This window comes from Ovis aries, chromosome 21, assembly GCF_016772045.2.
Source record: "Ovis aries strain OAR_USU_Benz2616 breed Rambouillet chromosome 21, ARS-UI_Ramb_v3.0, whole genome shotgun sequence".
NCBI classification, from domain to species: domain Eukaryota; kingdom Metazoa; phylum Chordata; class Mammalia; order Artiodactyla; family Bovidae; genus Ovis; species Ovis aries.
In genome coordinates this window covers 46,698,801-46,715,081 of record NC_056074.1, presented here as the reverse complement: position 1 = coordinate 46,715,081, position 16,281 = coordinate 46,698,801, and the positions used below count along the sequence as shown (strand labels likewise).

Here is a 16,281-nt window from a genome sequence, read left to right as displayed (position 1 = left end):
CTAGGCTGCTGGTAAGGCGCCCTGCGAGACCCTCCTCTGCTCCCCCCGCCACTGGCACTTCCCCACTGGGGCTTCAGGGGCCAGTGGCCAGCCCCTCCGGATGGAGCAGTGTCCCGTGGTGGCCTCCTCGTTACACACCCCAAGGCCCGTGGGCCTGACACCCCGTCCAGCCCCGAGGCCCAGAGCTGGGACATGGATGGGAGGCCTCCATACCACGTGCTGTGCCTCCAGGGGGCTGCCTGCGTGTTTGCTGCCAGGCCACCTGCGTGCTGAGAGGAGTGGACCCCCTCAGCCCTCACTGCACCCTCCATTCTTACAGGCTCGCCGACCCTGGGGCCCACCTCCTCGAAGACCACCCCCACCCCTGGTTCCACGACGAGGCCGCCTTTACTCAGCACAAGCCCTACCTCCAGCCTCACTGCCACGCCTGTGTCACCCACTTCCACAGGCGCCCCCACACCAACAGGACGCCCGTCGACCCCGCCGGAGACCCCCAGCACCTGGACCTCCAGTGTGTCCACCTCCACTGTGACCCCAGCAACCTCCCCCCTCGTGACCACCAGCGGGCTCACCCCCTCCAGCTTGCTTCCATGCTGCTTCTTGAATGGGACCTACTACGCCCCAGGTATGCAAGCTCTTCCTTCTGATTCAGCAGCACAGGCCGGTGGCGCTTGGGTTCCCGGTGCTTGGGGGTCACTCGGAGGTCTACACTGGGAGCTTGCTTGGGAAGCTGGGTGCTGGGCCTGGGTGGATGTCTCCATGGCCAGCCCCATGAGCTGCAGCCACAAATCAGGGGCAGTGGGAGGTGTGGGCTTCTCTCTCCTGGCCTCTGGGGGAGCCAGCCTGAGTGCTCGGGGGCGGCATCAGCACTGGCCTCTCCCCTTGCAGGCGAGGTGGTGTACAGCGGCACGTATGGAGACACGTGCTACTACGTGAACTGCTCGCTGGAGTGCTCGCTTGAGTTCTTCAACTGGTCGTGCCCATCCACACCCACCCCAACACCCAGCCCATCCACACCCACCAGCCAAGAATCCGGGACATCTACCGCGCCAGTGCCCTGGGTCCCCGGGTGCCCGGACTTGGATCCTCCCAGGCAGGTCTGTGTCTCCGGCGGCTTTTGTTGCCTTTGACGTCTAAAGCCCCATGTGCTGCCTTCCTGTAGGTCATGACCTTGCCCCTGTGCCCCACACCAGCCCCAGTTGGGCCAAGGCTTCAGGCAGCCTGAAGCCTTCTCCGCCTGGCTGGCTGCCCTCCTGGACAGGGTCGCCCTTGGCTCTCAGCCTCCTGGGCAGGGCTGTTAGCTGCTCACCCGGGGCCTCGCCAGCACAGCCCAGCCCTCCCGTGTGAGCCAGGCTGGTCCCGCTGACCCCGTGTCCTCCTCCCCCCCGACAGGAGAACGAGAGCTGGTGGATGTGTAACTGCACGAAGGCCACGTGCAAATATAACAACACAGTGGAGCTCGTGAAGGTGCCGTGCGAGCCCCCGCCCATGCCCACCTGCACCAACGGCCTCACGCCCGTGCGCGTCCAGGACCCCGACAAGTGCTGCTGGCACTGGGAGTGCGACTGTGAGCCCGGCGCCGTGGGGACCCCGCCTGCTCCCGGGGGGCGCTGCAGACCCCAGGGCGTCGTGCTGGCTTCGGTGGCTGGGTGCCCGCGGAGAGTCAGGCCCTGGTCTGGAGTGGTTTCTCCCGCCTCCTGCCGGCTCCTCCTCTCGGCCACGGTCCAGGAAAGGGCGGGGCTGGCCTGGTGGAGGGCGGCCACTGCCAAGAGCAGGGCACAGAAGAGGCGTCGGGACCGACGCTCGGGGCTGCTGTGGGCCGAGGGGCGCGTGCCCTCTCGGGGCCCAGATGCCCCGAGTGCCCCGGGAACCAGACTGCAGGGCCTTCCGCAGTTTCTGCCTGCCCTTCCCACCCGAGCCTTGAGCATGTCCTGTCCCCGTCCTGCCCCCAGCTGGGGGCGTGACCCGGGCTCACCCCACGTCCTCTGCAGGCTACTGCACCGGCTGGGGGGACCCGCACTACGTCACCTTCGACGGGCTCTACTACAGCTACCAGGGCAACTGCACGTACGTGCTGGTGGAGGAGGTCAGCCCCAGGGTGGACAACTTCGGCATCTACGTCGACAACTACCACTGCGACGTCAACGACGAGGTGTCCTGCCCCCGCACGCTCGTCGTGCGCCACGAGACCCAGGAGGTGCTGATCAAGACCGTGCAGATGGCGCCCATAGTGGTGCAGGTACGCGGGGGTGGGGGTCCACCGTGGGCGCACGGGTGCGGGCCTCCTCACGCGGCGGGAGGCTGGGCTGCCCCCGACCCAGAGCCAGGCTTGGAGAGGTGCTCCATGGACACATCTCACGGGCCCTCTGGAGGCCTTCAGGGGCCCCTTGACCTCCACTGCTCACGCCCCTACCACTCACCCTGGACACAGGTCTCTGCGGCAGGCGCCCCCTCCCTGAGGACAGGGGCTCTCTACACACCATGTAGGGAGTCCTACCCCCTTTCGGGGTCCCCAGGCCTCCCGGGGGGACTCTGAGGACGGTGCCCCTGCCACCTGGCCCCTGGGATTAGTCAGGACAAAGATCTGGCCCAGTGTGAGGGGAAGGAAGCGGGGAGGGGGAGGGGTGGCCCCCACAGCTCGCCCCGCCCCCTGACCCCTGCCCTGGGGTTCCCGCTGCAGGTGCAGGTCAACAGGCAGGCCGTGGCACTGCCCTACACCAAGTTCGGGCTGCGGGTGTATGAGTCGGGCATCAACTACATGGTTGACATCCCCGAGCTGGGCGCCCTCGTGTCCTACAACGGCCTCTCCTTCTCCATCCGGCTGCCCTACCGCCTGTTCGGCAACAACACGAAGGGCCAGTGTGGTGAGCCCCTGACCGCCGCGCCCCACCTGGGAGGACGGCCTGGCAGAGGCTGGCTGCGGGGGCTGCTCCCCAGGGGCGGCTCCGCACGCGGCTTAGGCCCCCACGGGCCCCCGGCCGCGTCTGGGTCTGGCTCCTGTGAGAGGCCTGTCGGAGCCGAGTCTGTGCCCTGAGGCCCAGCCAGGCGCCCTCCAGGGGCCTGGGCTGGAGCGGGGGGTCCCGGGGGCTCGCCCTGCTGGACGGCTGGGCCCGGTGTGTGCTCACGCGGCCTTCCCACCCGCACAGGCACGTGCACCAACAGCACCTTGGACGACTGTGTGCTGCCCAGTGGGGAGAGCATCGACAACTGCGAGGTCGCAGCCGACTCCTGGGTGGTGAGCGACCCCTCCAAGCCACGCTGCCCCCACACCAGCTTCACCACCAGGCGCCCGGCCACCTCGCCCTCGGCGGGCACCAGCAGCTTCCCCCCGAAGAGCTGTGCGTCTCCACTCTGTGAGCTCATCAAGGACAGGTGATCGCCCTGGAAGCCGCACCCCCACCTGGTTTGCCACGGAAAGGCCGCTGGCGCGGGGCCTGGGGCTGGGAAGGCAGATGGCAGTCACAGCAGGGCCAGGACTTGGGCCCCTGCAGGGTATCCAGGGCCCTCTGTGACTCCCCCACATCCCGTCTCTCCTGCCTCCTGAGATGGTGCAGCGTCTGCTGAGCTTGAAGGCTGGGGTAGACCAGTTGGCCTGGGATAGAGTTAGCGTCCACAACTGGGGCTGGGGAGGGGAATTGGGGCTTAGAGAGGGGGCCAAAGCCGGTATCTGTGGGAGCGAGCCCCTCACCCCCAGAGGTGTGTGCGTGAAGGCCAGGATGGCCACTGGGCCTTGCTGGGGGACCTTGGCACCTGGTGACCACTTAGACACAGACCTTCCCTCTCTGGGGGCCGAGCACAGTGCTCTTCCTCGGGCCTCAGTGCCGGCTGCCGTGGCCTTAGGCCAGCCGGTGCCCCCGAGGCCAGCCTGAGCCCCCGAGGCCGCCCCTGATGCTCCGCTCCCACCCTCAGCCCACAGGCATCTGTCTGGTGGTACAGGCTGAGCTGGGCCCCCGAGGGGGTGTAGCCCAGATGGAGGTGCCAGGGCAGGGGGACGTGAGAGGCTGGGGGCACTGGCCGGCCTGTGACCTGCATCCCTCCTCCACAGCTTGTTTGCCCAGTGCCACGCCCTGGCGCCCCCCCAGCACTACTATGAAGCCTGCCTGTTCGACAGCTGCTATGTGCCTGGCTCGAACCTGGAGTGCGCCAGCCTGCAGACCTACGCGGCCCTGTGTGCCCAGGAGGGCATCTGCGTGGACTGGCGGAACCACACAGGCGGGGCCTGCCGTGAGTGCCCTCCTTGCTCACCCCAGGCTCAGCGGGAATCCTGGCGGGGGTGGGGGGGCCAGGCCGCCTGAAGACGGGCCGTGCTAACCCCTGTGGGGCTGGACCCTCGCCTCCTGGCTCGGGACAGCATGAGGGGCAGAGGCCACGCTCGGCCTGCGTGGGCTGGGGTCCCGTGTGGGAGGGGCTGGGCGGCGGTCAGTGGGGGTGGGGTGGGAGCCCAGGCGCCGCCCTCTGACGCTGCCCCTCCCCAGCGGTGACATGCCCCGCCCATCGTGAGTACCGGGCCTGCGGCCCCGTGGAGGAGCCCACCTGTAAGTCCAGGTCAGTCACGGTGGAGGCGCTGGGACGGCTGGCTGGCCCTCCGCCCTGCTCTGGGCAGCCCTGTCTGGGCCTGGTGGTCCCACCCGTCCCCACACCCGTCTCCTGATGCCCTCCCCCAGCCCCTCCGAGCCGAACAGCACGCGCCTGGTGGAAGGCTGCTTCTGCCCCGAGGGCACCACCAGCTACGCGCCCGGCTTCGACGTCTGCGTGGACCTGTGCGGTAGGCTGCCCGCCGCGCGGCCTCTGCCCTCCCCTTCCCGGGGCTGAGCCCAGAGCCTGCGGCCGGGGCTCGAGCTCACAGGGCCTGTCTCCTCTCTCTCCTAGGCTGCGTGGGGCCGGACAACGTGCCCAGAGAGGTAGGCCACCCCCTGGGCGCCGGGGCCAGGCCCTCCCACAAGCCCTGCATTTTAGGGGGGCGGGATGGGGTGGAATGAAAACCTGGAACCGTCAGAGGCAGAGTAATGAGTCCCTGGAGTCCTGGAAGGTTGAGCAAGCGCGGGGCCCATCCACCCGCCCCTCTGCGCGTCCGCCTGCCCGCCCCGCCCATCCGCCCACTAGCCGCTGGATATTCCGGCTACACCTGCGGCCTGTCTGCCCTGTGGCGTGCGTGTCTCCTGCGCACGGCTGGTTCTTTAGCTCTGCTCTGCGTGAGCCCCGCAGACACACCTGGTGCCTCCGGCACGCGCCAGGCCTGCGGGCCCACGGGAGCAGGTCCCAGCCCTGGTGTGAGTGTCCTCCCCAGAGCCTGCCCCGGGCACTTGGAGGTGGGGAGGGCTCGGGGTTTCCCGCCAGCCGCTCGGTGGGCCACGCGGCACGGTGCTGTGTCGCGCTGACCGGGGCCGGCTCCCCCTGCCCTGCAGTACGGGGAGCACTTCGAGTTCGACTGCAAGGACTGCATCTGCCTGGAGGGCGGGAGCGGCATCATCTGCAAGCCCAAGACGTGCCGGCCGCAGCCCCGGCTGGAGTGCGAGGAGGACGGCACCTCCCCGTTCACGGAGGTGGACCCGGCCAACACCTGCTGCAGCCTCGCCTCCTGCAGTAAGCCCGCCGTGGGGCGCGTGGCAGCCGGGCTCTTGCGGTCCCAGAGGCCGGGGCCTCAGGCGTGTCTGCGGGGCGTGGGTGCTGGGCAGGCGGGGTGGAGGGGGCCCAAGGCCCACCCTGCCCGGGGCAGCGTCCAGGGTCAGCGGGCAAGGGGCCGCGCTCACCGGCGTGTCCCCGCTGCCTGCAGAGTGCAACGCCAGCCTGTGCAGGGAGAAGCCCCCTCTGTGCTCACTGGGCTTCCAGCTGAAGAGCGAGACGGTGCCCGGGAGGTGCTGCCCGCTGTACTCGTGTGGTAAGTGGGCCGGGCCCGGCAGGAGCGAGGCCTAGGGTGGGCAGGGCTCCGGCTGGGTGTGGGGGGCAGAGGGTGGCTGAAGGGGCTCCTGCCTGGGGGCTCGGGGTCTGCCTGGTGGAAGCATCCAGCCCCATGCCCCCACGCTGTCCACTGGGTGTGCGTCCACCCTGGGGTCCGGCAGGACAGTCTGACCCTTGCTCTGGTTCTTTCTCCCAAGAGCCCAAGGGCGTGTGTGTGCTGGAGCATGCCGAGTACCAGGTGAGGCCTGCCAGCCGTGGGGAGCGGGGCGGGGGCGCAGAGGGGGCTTTGAGGGCAGGGTCCTGGGCAGGCTCGGCTGGTGGGGGCCCCCCTCCCGCGATGGGGCGGCGTCTTGGAGGAGGGGAGGCGCCGTGTGGGCCCGCCTCACCCACCCTCCCTGTGCCCGAAGCCTGGCTCTCCAGTCTATTCATCCAAGTGCCAGAACTGCGTCTGCACCGACCGCAGGGACAACGCCACGCAGCTCAACGTCATCACCTGCACCTACGTGCCCTGCAACACGACCTGCAGCCCGGTGAGCAGCCGCGGCCCCTGCGAGCCGGCCCGCCCGCCCTGCCGCCCGCCCTGCCGCCCGCCCTGCCGCCCGCCCTGCCGCCCGCCCTGCCGCCACGCGGCCCTTCCTCTTCCCACGCCAACCCCCCACCCCCGGTGTCCCGCAGGGCTTTGAGCTGGTGGACGCCCCCGGGGAGTGCTGCAAGAAATGCGAGCAGACGCGCTGCATCATCAGCCGGCCCGGCCAGCAGAGCCTGGTCCTGAAGGTGCGTCCCCCGCCCGAGCCCGGGGCTGAGCCACCCCGCCCCCGCCCGCAGGGCCGAGCACGCCCCCCGCCCCCGCCCGCAGGGCCAAGCTGCGCCCCCCGCCCCCGCCCGCAGGGCCGAGCACGCCCCGCCTCCCGTCAGGACACCTGTCATGGGGTTTTGGGCCCTCTGGGTGGCTTCTCCAAGTCAGGCCACCGCTGTGGGACATGGACCGTCTGGGGACTGTGGGCCTCGGGTCCCTGGGCCCCTCCTGGTGTCGCTGGCTCTGCAGCTCTGGGCCTGTGGGCCGCACTTGGCAAGGTGGTCAGGGAGCTGCCTGGGGGGCTCCCACCAGGCCTCACAGAGAACTCCTCCCACCCTGTCCCGCAGCCCGGAGACATGAAGAGTGACCCCCTGAACAACTGTACCTTCTTCAGCTGCGTGAAGATACACAACCAGCTCATCTCATCCATCTCCAACATCACCTGCCCTGACTTTGACCCCAGCACCTGCGTCCAGGTGAGCGGGCCCGTCACTCCTGGAGTGGGGCCCGGATGTCCGGGGTGGGGGGTGCTGGGCTCCGTCGCAGGACGTGGCAACAGCTGCAGGCTCCACTCTGGGCCCGTCTGCAGGGACTGCCCCCCCACCCTCCTGGCAGGGGTGGCACTGTCACCACTGGGGAGGGTCTGGGGTCCCAACCGCCTCTCCTTCCCCCTAGGGCTCCATCACGCTCATGCCCAACGGCTGCTGCAGGAAGTGTGAGTGCAGGCCTCGGCGGGCGCTGACTTTGAGGACATCACTTGGGGTGCCCAGGAAGCCTGAATCCCTTCCAGGAGCCCATGACAACCCAGCTTGCTTGAGGGCCCTGGAGTGGGTGGCACTTGGGAAGGCGGGAGGAGGCCGCGAGGGAGGCAGGAGGGCCGCGGAAGGCGGAGACCCCCTCCCAGCCTCTGCCTCTCTGCCCAGGCATCCCTCGCAATGAGACCAGCGTCCCCTGCGCTGCCGTCCCCGTCACGAGGGAGATTTCGCACAACGGCTGCACCGCGTCGGTCTCCATGAATGACTGCTCTGGGTCCTGCGGGACCTTCGCCATGTGAGGCCTGGGCGCCGGGGCCTGGTGGGGGCAGGGTGGGGGAGGCTGCGCCCACCCCCGCGGGCGGCGGACCCTGACCCTGCCTTCCCCCAGGTACTCGGCCGAGGCCCAGGCCCTGGACCACAGGTGCTCCTGCTGCAGAGAGCAGCGCACCAGCCAGCGGGAGGTGACGCTGCGGTGCCCGGACGGGGGCACGCTCCGCTACACCTACACGCACGTCGACAGCTGCCTGTGCCAGGACACCCTGTGCGAGCTGCCCGCCCAGCGCAGGGCCCGGCGCTCCTCGCCCCTTGGGGTGGCCCCCGGGCGGGGGTGAGGGGAGGGCCCGGCTCCCACCGTCCCGCGTCCCCTTCCCGCTGACCCCCTCAGCTGCCTCACCTCCTGAGCTGACTTTCTCTCTGCAGATATTTATTTTCTGAGCCTTTGTTCAATTCTTTGCTTTCCAAAATAAACTTGGGCAGAGACGCCGTGCTGCTGTGCTTCAGTAGTGGCTGGGGACCTGGGTGGGCTGCTGGGCACAGCCCAGGTCTGGCCACTTCCAGGGGGGTGCTTGGGGCCTGGCCGCCAGGCTCTGCACACGGGACCTGGGGGAGGCTGTTCACGGATGCCTGTCCTGCCCTTGGCGTGCACAAAGCCCTTGCCGCGCCTTCAAGATGCTGGAGGCTACCCCTGCGGGAGGCCCTCCAAGCCTGAATTTGTGGAAAAGGAGCCACTGAGCTGCACTTGCCCCGTTTGTGTGCGTGTGAGTGTGTGTTTGCCTATGTGACCTGTGTTTTACATGCGTGTGAGATGCACTTCCCCCTGGGGGAAACAGGCCTGGTCCTGAACCACGCCCCACTGTGTGGCCTTACGGGTCCTCCCGGGCCGCCGTGAAGCGTTTGGCAGGGCCGTCAGACCCTTCAGACCGACCTGACGGAGCTCCAGGGGGCTCTGGGGACCTGGGCTGGAGGCAGCCCTGTGTGTGCCCACGTGTTCAGCTGCCCACGCGTGTCTGCGTGTGTCCAGTGCCCACACGTGCCCGCATGTCCACCTGCCCGTGTATGTTGCGTGTCCGTCTGCCCACGTGTGCCACATGTCCGCTCACCTGTGTGTGCCCACCCTCCCGCGTGTGCTGGGGAGCTGCGCTCTGAGCTGGCCGAGCCGCCAGAGTGGGAGTTCTAGGGAGGGACCATCCGACTCTTTGTGGCCGAGGGAAAGGCTGGTGGCCAGAGACCCTGAGGTTGGGAGGCAGCTGGGTGCCTGGGTGCCTGGGCTGAAGGCCCTTGAGCACAGTGCCGCCTGTGGGCATTGTTGGAGGCCTAAGAGGAGGGTGCCGACCCCTGCTAAGGCCCCTAGAACCCTTTACCCCAGACACCTGTCTGCCACATTAACGCCTGAATGATGGATGGGCGCTGGGAGAAGCTGCTCCGGGGCCAGCGGGCTTGCCCAGGGCAGACCCAGGCCCCCCTCCCATCCACTGCCCTCTCCTCAGCCGCCCGGCTCCCTCCCGGCCCACCACCCATGGACACCAGGTCAGGACCCCACAGCAGCAGCCCCAGCCCGGGTCCTGGCTCCCAGTGACCCCAGGAGCTCACATGGCTGCTAGCCCTGCCCTGTGGACTCCTGGGCGGTCAGTGGGCCTGGGTTGGTCTTGGAGCTACCACGTTCCTCCCTGGAGCAGAAGTTTGCTAAGGCGATGGGGGCTGCCCGCCCAGCTGCATGGCCACGAGGGGGTTCCGGGAGCCTCAGAACCAGCCCTGCACCTACCTCAGGCTCTGAGCTCTTCCTGTGCCCGGCCTGGCCGCGGGGCCATGAGCTCTGGAGCGCCAGCCCTGAGGCCTGCAGGACAGGAGTCGGTGGCGGGAGCTGCGGCCTGAGGGGCCGGTGTGGGGGCCTCAGGCTCTGCCCAGCATCCGCCTCCCAGGGCCCCTGAGAAGTGGGGGCTCCCAGGTGACCGGGCGGGGGTGGGCTGCACTTCCAGACCCGCTGGTTTAAGCCCAACAGCCCTGGCTTGTCTCTTCCGGACACATGGGTTTCATGAGGTTTTGTTTGGAAGGAGGTGTTTGACGACCATCAGCAGCCCCAGGCCCGGAGGAGTCAGGGGCCGCCTCCCGCCCCGCCCACACTGGGCAGATGGGCCAGAGAAGGGCTGAGCCTGTGCGCGCACGCCTCGGTGACCCCAGCCTCCCCCTGCACCCCAGCGGGGGCAGGGAGGTGGGAGGTGGTGGATGCTAAGTCACTTCAGTCGTGTCTGACTCTGTGACTCTGGAGTGTAGCCCTCCAGGCCCCTCCAGGCTCCTCTGTCCACCGAATTTCCCGGGCAGGAATCCTGCAGTGTGTGGCCATGCCCTCCTCCAGGGGCTCTTCTCTACGTAGGGGCTGAACCCGCACCTCTTACGTCCTGTGTTGGCGGGTGGCTTCTTTACTGTTGGCACCATCTGGGGAGCCCAGGGGGTGGCATCAGCTCATCACCTTGCTTCTCTCAGGTCATCAGTTCCTGCCCCCACCCCCATTTTTTGGTGAGGGCTCTGAGGGTCCGCCGGACACCTGCACAGTGGGCAGCGACCCTGCCCCTCTGCTCTGGGGGCAACTGCCTTGGCCCACGCACCAGGCTCTCGAGCAGAGCTGTGACACGGGAAAGGCCTGAGATTGTAAATGTTCCCCACTGCCTGGGGGGCCCAGCGTGACGCCTTTGGTAAATGGGCACTTCCTGGCAAGAGCTCTGGGGAACAGGTTCCCTCCCTACCAAAGCCCCTGCAAATGGCCCACCCAGGTCACAGACATGTAAGAGGGGTGTTGTTCAATCGCTCAGTCATGTCTGACTCTTTGTGGACTGCATGCACACCGGGCTTGCCTGCCCTTCACCATCTCCTGGAGCTTGCTCAAACTCATGTCCATTGAATCAGTGATGCCATCCAGCCATCTCATCCTCTGTCGTCCCCTTCTCCACCTGCTCTCAGTCTTTCCCAGAATCAGAGTCTTTTCCAGTGAGTTGACTCTTCACACGGGTGGTCAAAGTATTGGAGTTTCAGCTTTAGCATCAGTCCTTCCAGTGAATATTCAGCACTGATTTCCTTTAGGATTGGCTGGTTGGATCTCCTTGCAGTCCAAGAGACTTTCAAGAGTCTTCTCCACAGCCACAGTTCAAAAGCATCAATTCTTTTGTGCTCAACCTTCTTTATGGTCCGGCTCTCACATCTGTACATGACTGCTGGAGAAACCATAGCTTTGACTATACGCACCTTTGTTGGCAAAATTATGTCTCTGCTTTTTAATATACTGTCTAGGTTGGTCATAGCTTTTCTTCCAAGGAGCAAGCATCTTTTAAATTTCATGGCTGCAGTCACTGTCCACAGTGATTTTAGAGCCCAAGAAAATAAATTCTGTCTCTGTTTCCATTTCCTCCCCATCTATTTGCCATGAAGTGATGGGACTGGATGCCATGATCTTTGTTTTTTGAATGTTGAGTTTTAATCCAGCTTTTTCACTCTCCTCTTTCACCTTTTTCAAGAGGCTCTTTAGTTCCTCTTCGCTTTCTGCCATTATGGTGGTGTCATCTGCATATCTGAGGTGATTGATATTTCTCCCGGCAATCTTTATTCCAGCTTGTGCTTCATCCAGCTCAGCATTTCATATGATACACTCTGCATATAAGTTAAATAAGCAGGGTTACGATATACAGCCTTGAGGTGCCCTTTTTGAACCAGTCTGTTGTTCCATGTCTGATTCTAACTGTTGCTTCTTTACCTGCAAATGAGTTTCTCAGGAGACAGGTAAGGTGGTCCAGTGTTCCCATCTCTTGAAGAATTTTCCACAGTTTGTTGTGATCCGCACAAGCAAAGGCTTTTGTGTAGTCAATGAAGCAGAAGTAGATGTTTTTCTGGAATTCCCTTGCTTTTTCTAGGATCCAATGGATGCTGGCAATTTGATCTCTGGTTCCTCTGCCTTTTCTAAATCCAGCTTCTACATCTTGAATTTCTCAGTTCATGTACTGTTGAAGCCTAGCTGGAAGGATTTTGAGCATTACTTTGCTAGCATGTAAAATGAGTGTAAAGAGTTAAATGTGCAGTAGTTTGAACACACTTTGCATTGCCCTTATTTGGGATTGGAATGAAAACTGACTTTTCCCAATCCTGTAGCCATTGCTGAGTTTTCCAAATTTGCTAGTATATTGAGTGCAGCACTTTAACAGCACCATCTTTTAGAATTTGAAATAGCTCAGTTGTATTTCCATCACCTCCACTAGCTTTGTTTGTAGTAATGCTTCCTAAGGAATCAAGATTGCTGCAAGAAATACCAACAACCTCAGATACGCAGGTGATGCCATCCTATGGCAGAAAGTGAAGAGGAACTAAAAGAGCCTCTTGATCAGGGTGAAGGAGAGTGAAAAGCTGCCTTAAAACTCAACATTCAAAAAACGAAAATTATGGCTTCTGGTCCCACTACTTCATGGCAAATAGATGAGGAAAAAGTGGAAACAGTGACAGATTTTATTTTCCTGGGCTGTGGATGGTGACTGCGGCCATGAAATTAAAAGACACTTGCTCCTTGGAAAAAAAGCTATGATAAACCCAGACAGAGTATTAACAAGAAGAAACATCACTTTGCCGACAAAGGTCTGCACAGTCAGGGCTGTGGTTTTTCATAGTCGTGTGTGGATGTGAGAGCTGGACCATAAAGAAGGCTGAGCGCCAAAGAATTGATGGTTTTGAACTGTGGTGTTGGAGAAGACTCTTGAGAGTCCCTTGGACTGCAAGGAGATCCAACCAGTCCATCCTAAAGGAAATCAGTCCTGAATATTCACTGGAAGACTGATGCTGAAGCTGAAGCTGCAATATTTTGGCCACCTGATGCGAAGAACTGACACATTGGAAAAGACCCTGACGCTGGGAAAGATTGAAGGTGGGAGGAGAAGGGGACGACAGAGGATGAGATGGTTGGATGGCATCAGCGACACGATGGACATGAGTTGAGCAAACTCCGGGAGCTGGTGATGGACAGGGGAGCCTGGCGTGCTGCAGTCCAGTGGGTTTCAAAGAGGAGGACGTAACTCAGCAACTGAACAAGAAGACTAGAAGGAAATATTACTCATTTGTTAAGGGATATTGATCAAAAAGGACAGCAAACGTCAGGTTTAGTGCTGGGGCTTTAGAATCACTCCATGGAAGGCCTGGTGAGTGTGTCCAGCACCGTCCAGCACGCCTCTCAGGCCCTGGCAGAAGCACTGGGAACACGCGGCGGGGGCCCAGGTCTCAGCTAAGGGCGAGGGCGAGAGGAGCCACCCGGCCAGGCTGGAGTGGCCCTGAGCCCCTCATCTCCCGTGTGGTCAGTCCCATCCTGGACCCAGCTAGCCGGGCTGAGCCCACAGCCTGTGACCAGGAGGGCAGAGCAGGGACCCAGGGGCATGACCCGGCTCTGAGAGCCTTGAGGCGCCTGTGGACCCTCGGGGCTTTGCTCGTGGGGTTGAATCAGATCCCGTCTCTTTAAGGTGCAGCTGGCCACAGCCCCCCACTGCCTCCCTCCCCCCCTCCACCTGCTGGTCCTGGAGAGAAGCTCAGCATTTCCTCCTGGGGCAGGGGGTTCACGTTACCCCTTTGTCCTTGCAGATCGTCTCGGGCTGAGCTGTGTCCCCAGTTCATAAACAGGAATCCTGACCCCAGCCCCCAGCTGTGAGTATTTGGAGATAAGCCTTTAAAGATGGGCTAACATAAAATGGGGGCTTCCCTGGTGTCTCAGGGGCAGAGAACCTGCCTGCCAATGCAGGAGACCCAGGTTCGATCCCTGGGTTGGGCAGATCCCCTGGAGAAAGGAATGGCAACCCACTTCAGTATTCTTGCCAGGGAAATGCCACGGGCAGTGGAACCTGGTGGGCTACGTCCATGGGGTCCCAAGGGTCGAAGAAATGACTGAGCGACTGAGTGAGGCAGAAGGTAAAGCGCGGTCGCCAGATGGACCCCGACCTCACAGGACGGACGTCCTTATAAGGAGGTCAGGACACAGACGCATGGCCGCGTGAGCACGCGGAGAGGAGACGGCCGTCTGCACGCCCGGGAGAGAGGCCTCAGGAGGACAGCCCTGCCCCCACCCGGGTCTGGGGTTCCAGCCTCCAGGACTGGAGACAGTCAGTCACCCTGGGAAACAGCCGCCAGGAGGAGCGGACAGGGCGCTCAGGGGGCCATGGGCTTTGGGGCCATTGCCTGTAGGCGTTCCCACTGAAAGCCCACCCGCTGCACGGCTGGGGGGTGTGACCAGGCGCGTGCCAGGGGCTCAGAGACCCCAGCCCAGGGTGAAGCAGCTCTGAACAGGGGCAGTCTTGACGGGGGTTAGATGTCTGGCAGACATCTGAGCCAGCCGAGATGGGCCAGCAGCCTTGGGGGTCACGCCGCTGTGTAGGCAGCACCCCACCAGGCTGACCCGCGAGGCCCAGGCTGGGCTGCCGGGAGATGGGGCGGTTGGGGTGAGGCCGGGGCTGCCCCAGGTCCCCTCCCCGCCCTCCCAGCCTGGTCCTGCAGCAGAAAGCACCTGCCCTGTTCCTCGGGAGCACTTCCACGCCCTGAATCCCCCTCTTCCGGGGCTGGGATGCTGTCCGCCAGCCGCTGAGCCAGGCCCCGTGACCACCAGCCTCACACGCTCTTTATGTCTCGTGACTGCGCCCTCTGCAGCCAGGCTGCCTCCTCCTGGTGGGGCATTGGGGGCGGCGGGGGTGGGGAGTGTTGTAGGGCATTTTCCAGGCCCAACCCCCTTGGGGTCCGCAGGCCCATATAACGAGGCCCCAGGGGGACTGGGGGCTTCACTGCCTGGTGTCGCAGGTGCCCCCTGCAGTGGCCTGGGGCCTGCAGTGTCCTGCCTGCTCAGCCTTCCCAGCGCTCCCGGCATCTTCAGGGCAGCGAGCAATCAGCGCATCTTCCCTCTTCTTGCTCGGACCTGGGCTCCAGCTCCACCTGCAGGGTGGGCTGTGGGCCGAGACTCCCGCGACCCTCTGTGGCCCCTGTGCCCGGCCAGACCCTTCCCTGGGGGCCTGGACGCTGCCCCTGTGTGGCCTCGGCGCTCTGGCACCCACCCCCCAGGGCTGCCTGAACTGCCTCCGTTACAGTCTGCAGAGTCCACCCCGCCTCTGCCTGAAGACGGGACTTCACACAGAGCCGGGAGGTGGGGCAGCGTGCCCCCTGCTTAGTGTCAGCTTTTAAGACCTTTCCTGCAAACTGGTCTCGGGTCTCCAGGGTGGGGGGTGCAGTGTCCTCTAAGGATGCCAGCGCCCACAGCGGCCTCCTGTCTGAAATCTGGGCTCAAACAAGACCAGCGCTCAAACAGCAGCTCTTGGCCAAACCACAGGCATCTCAGTCCTTTGGCCTCTTGGCACGAGGTCCAGGCCGAGCTCCAGGCCACGGAAGTTTACCCAGGGATGGGGAGGTCTCCTGCCTTCCCCTCTGGCAGGAAGCGTCGGCACAGTTCACTGATAAGCTGGTCAAAGCTCCCAGCAGGGCTGGGTGCTGGCTGCACCTTTGAACTGGTGGGCCAGTGCACGGTTTGGTGGGGGACAGCTGTCCCTTCTGGCACTTCCCCAGAGGCCACCCAGGGGTGGCTCCAGCCACTGCCTGGAGCCCACAGGAGGCCTAGGTCGCTGCAGACATGGGGACCAGGGGTGGTCGTGGGCAAGGTGAGCAGCCTGCTGGCCACGAAGCCTGGCTGTCTGGAGTCTGATGGTGGCTCACACGGGTCAAGCTCTTCCTTCTGTTTGGCCGAGGTGTTTGGCAGCAAGCGCTCCCGGGATGTCACCCCCGCCCCTGCTCTGGCGTCTCAGCATCCGCACGTCAGCGGGAGCTCTTCCAGGACCAGCAAGCCCGAGGGTTGTTTGGCGCCCTCGAGCTGGAGCTATAATTGGCCTAAATATCAGATGAAATTCAGACTTCTTCAAGTATTTAAATAACTGACTTGTTGGAAAAGACCCCGGTTGGGAAAGATGGAAGGTGGAAGGACAAGAGGCCGACAGAGGACGAGGTGTTTGGATGACATCACTGACTCAATGAACTTGGGCAGACTCAGCGATGGCGAGGGACGGGGGAGCCTGGGGGGTCACAAAGAGTCAGACATGACTTGGCGACTAAAAACAACAACCACAACTCCTCGGTCCCGTGACCGGTGGGCGTGGAGCCGCCCAAGTGGGCCCTGCTGTCTTCCCCCCTGCTTCTCTATAATTGAGTGCGATGGAGGCTTGGTAATGAGAGGCCTGAGGAATCTGCCCCCCGCCAAAAGGTCCAGAGCCCCTCCGGCACTCTGCTAGGTCCTTCTGGTTTCCCTCACCACCTCCCCTGTTTTTATGATTCGCGCTGAGAGATGTAAGGAGGAACCCTTTGAACTTGAGGTTCGTGCGTGTTGTATCAGAAACTCGTTCTTTTCATTACTGGGCGGTGCTGTGCTGTCGTTTGGCCAGGATTGCTTACTCCTCCTACCGTGGTGGGCGTCAGGTTACTCCCAGTGCCGTGGGAGAGCTACGTTCCCCCCACAGTCACGTGTTGGCCTCTGAACCCCGAGTACCTCCCAGTGTGACCTTACTTGGA

The 16,281-nt window shown here is 63.7% G+C and overlaps 1 protein-coding gene across 1 annotated transcript in view; it reads left to right on the top strand.

Annotated features, from left to right (window-relative positions):
* MUC2 (mucin 2, oligomeric mucus/gel-forming) overlaps positions 1–8,211 on the top strand; it is a 30,595-nt gene extending 22,384 nt beyond the window's left edge. Inside the window, exons 34-52 of the mRNA XM_060404192.1 lie at positions 320–625; positions 889–1,097; positions 1,393–1,567; positions 1,992–2,239; positions 2,681–2,864; positions 3,147–3,372; positions 4,046–4,224; positions 4,476–4,545; positions 4,665–4,765; positions 4,870–4,901; positions 5,406–5,583; positions 5,774–5,878; positions 6,096–6,136; positions 6,306–6,428; positions 6,574–6,672; positions 7,042–7,170; positions 7,370–7,409; positions 7,618–7,744; positions 7,838–8,211. Of these exons, the coding sequence (XP_060260175.1) occupies positions 320–625; positions 889–1,097; positions 1,393–1,567; positions 1,992–2,239; positions 2,681–2,864; positions 3,147–3,372; positions 4,046–4,224; positions 4,476–4,545; positions 4,665–4,765; positions 4,870–4,901; positions 5,406–5,583; positions 5,774–5,878; positions 6,096–6,136; positions 6,306–6,428; positions 6,574–6,672; positions 7,042–7,170; positions 7,370–7,409; positions 7,618–7,744; positions 7,838–8,060 (2,795 nt within the window). The 3' untranslated portion in view covers positions 8,061–8,211. The remainder of the gene's footprint in view (positions 1–319; positions 626–888; positions 1,098–1,392; positions 1,568–1,991; positions 2,240–2,680; positions 2,865–3,146; positions 3,373–4,045; positions 4,225–4,475; positions 4,546–4,664; positions 4,766–4,869; positions 4,902–5,405; positions 5,584–5,773; positions 5,879–6,095; positions 6,137–6,305; positions 6,429–6,573; positions 6,673–7,041; positions 7,171–7,369; positions 7,410–7,617; positions 7,745–7,837) is intronic.
* The last annotated feature ends 8,070 nt before the right edge of the window (positions 8,212–16,281 follow it).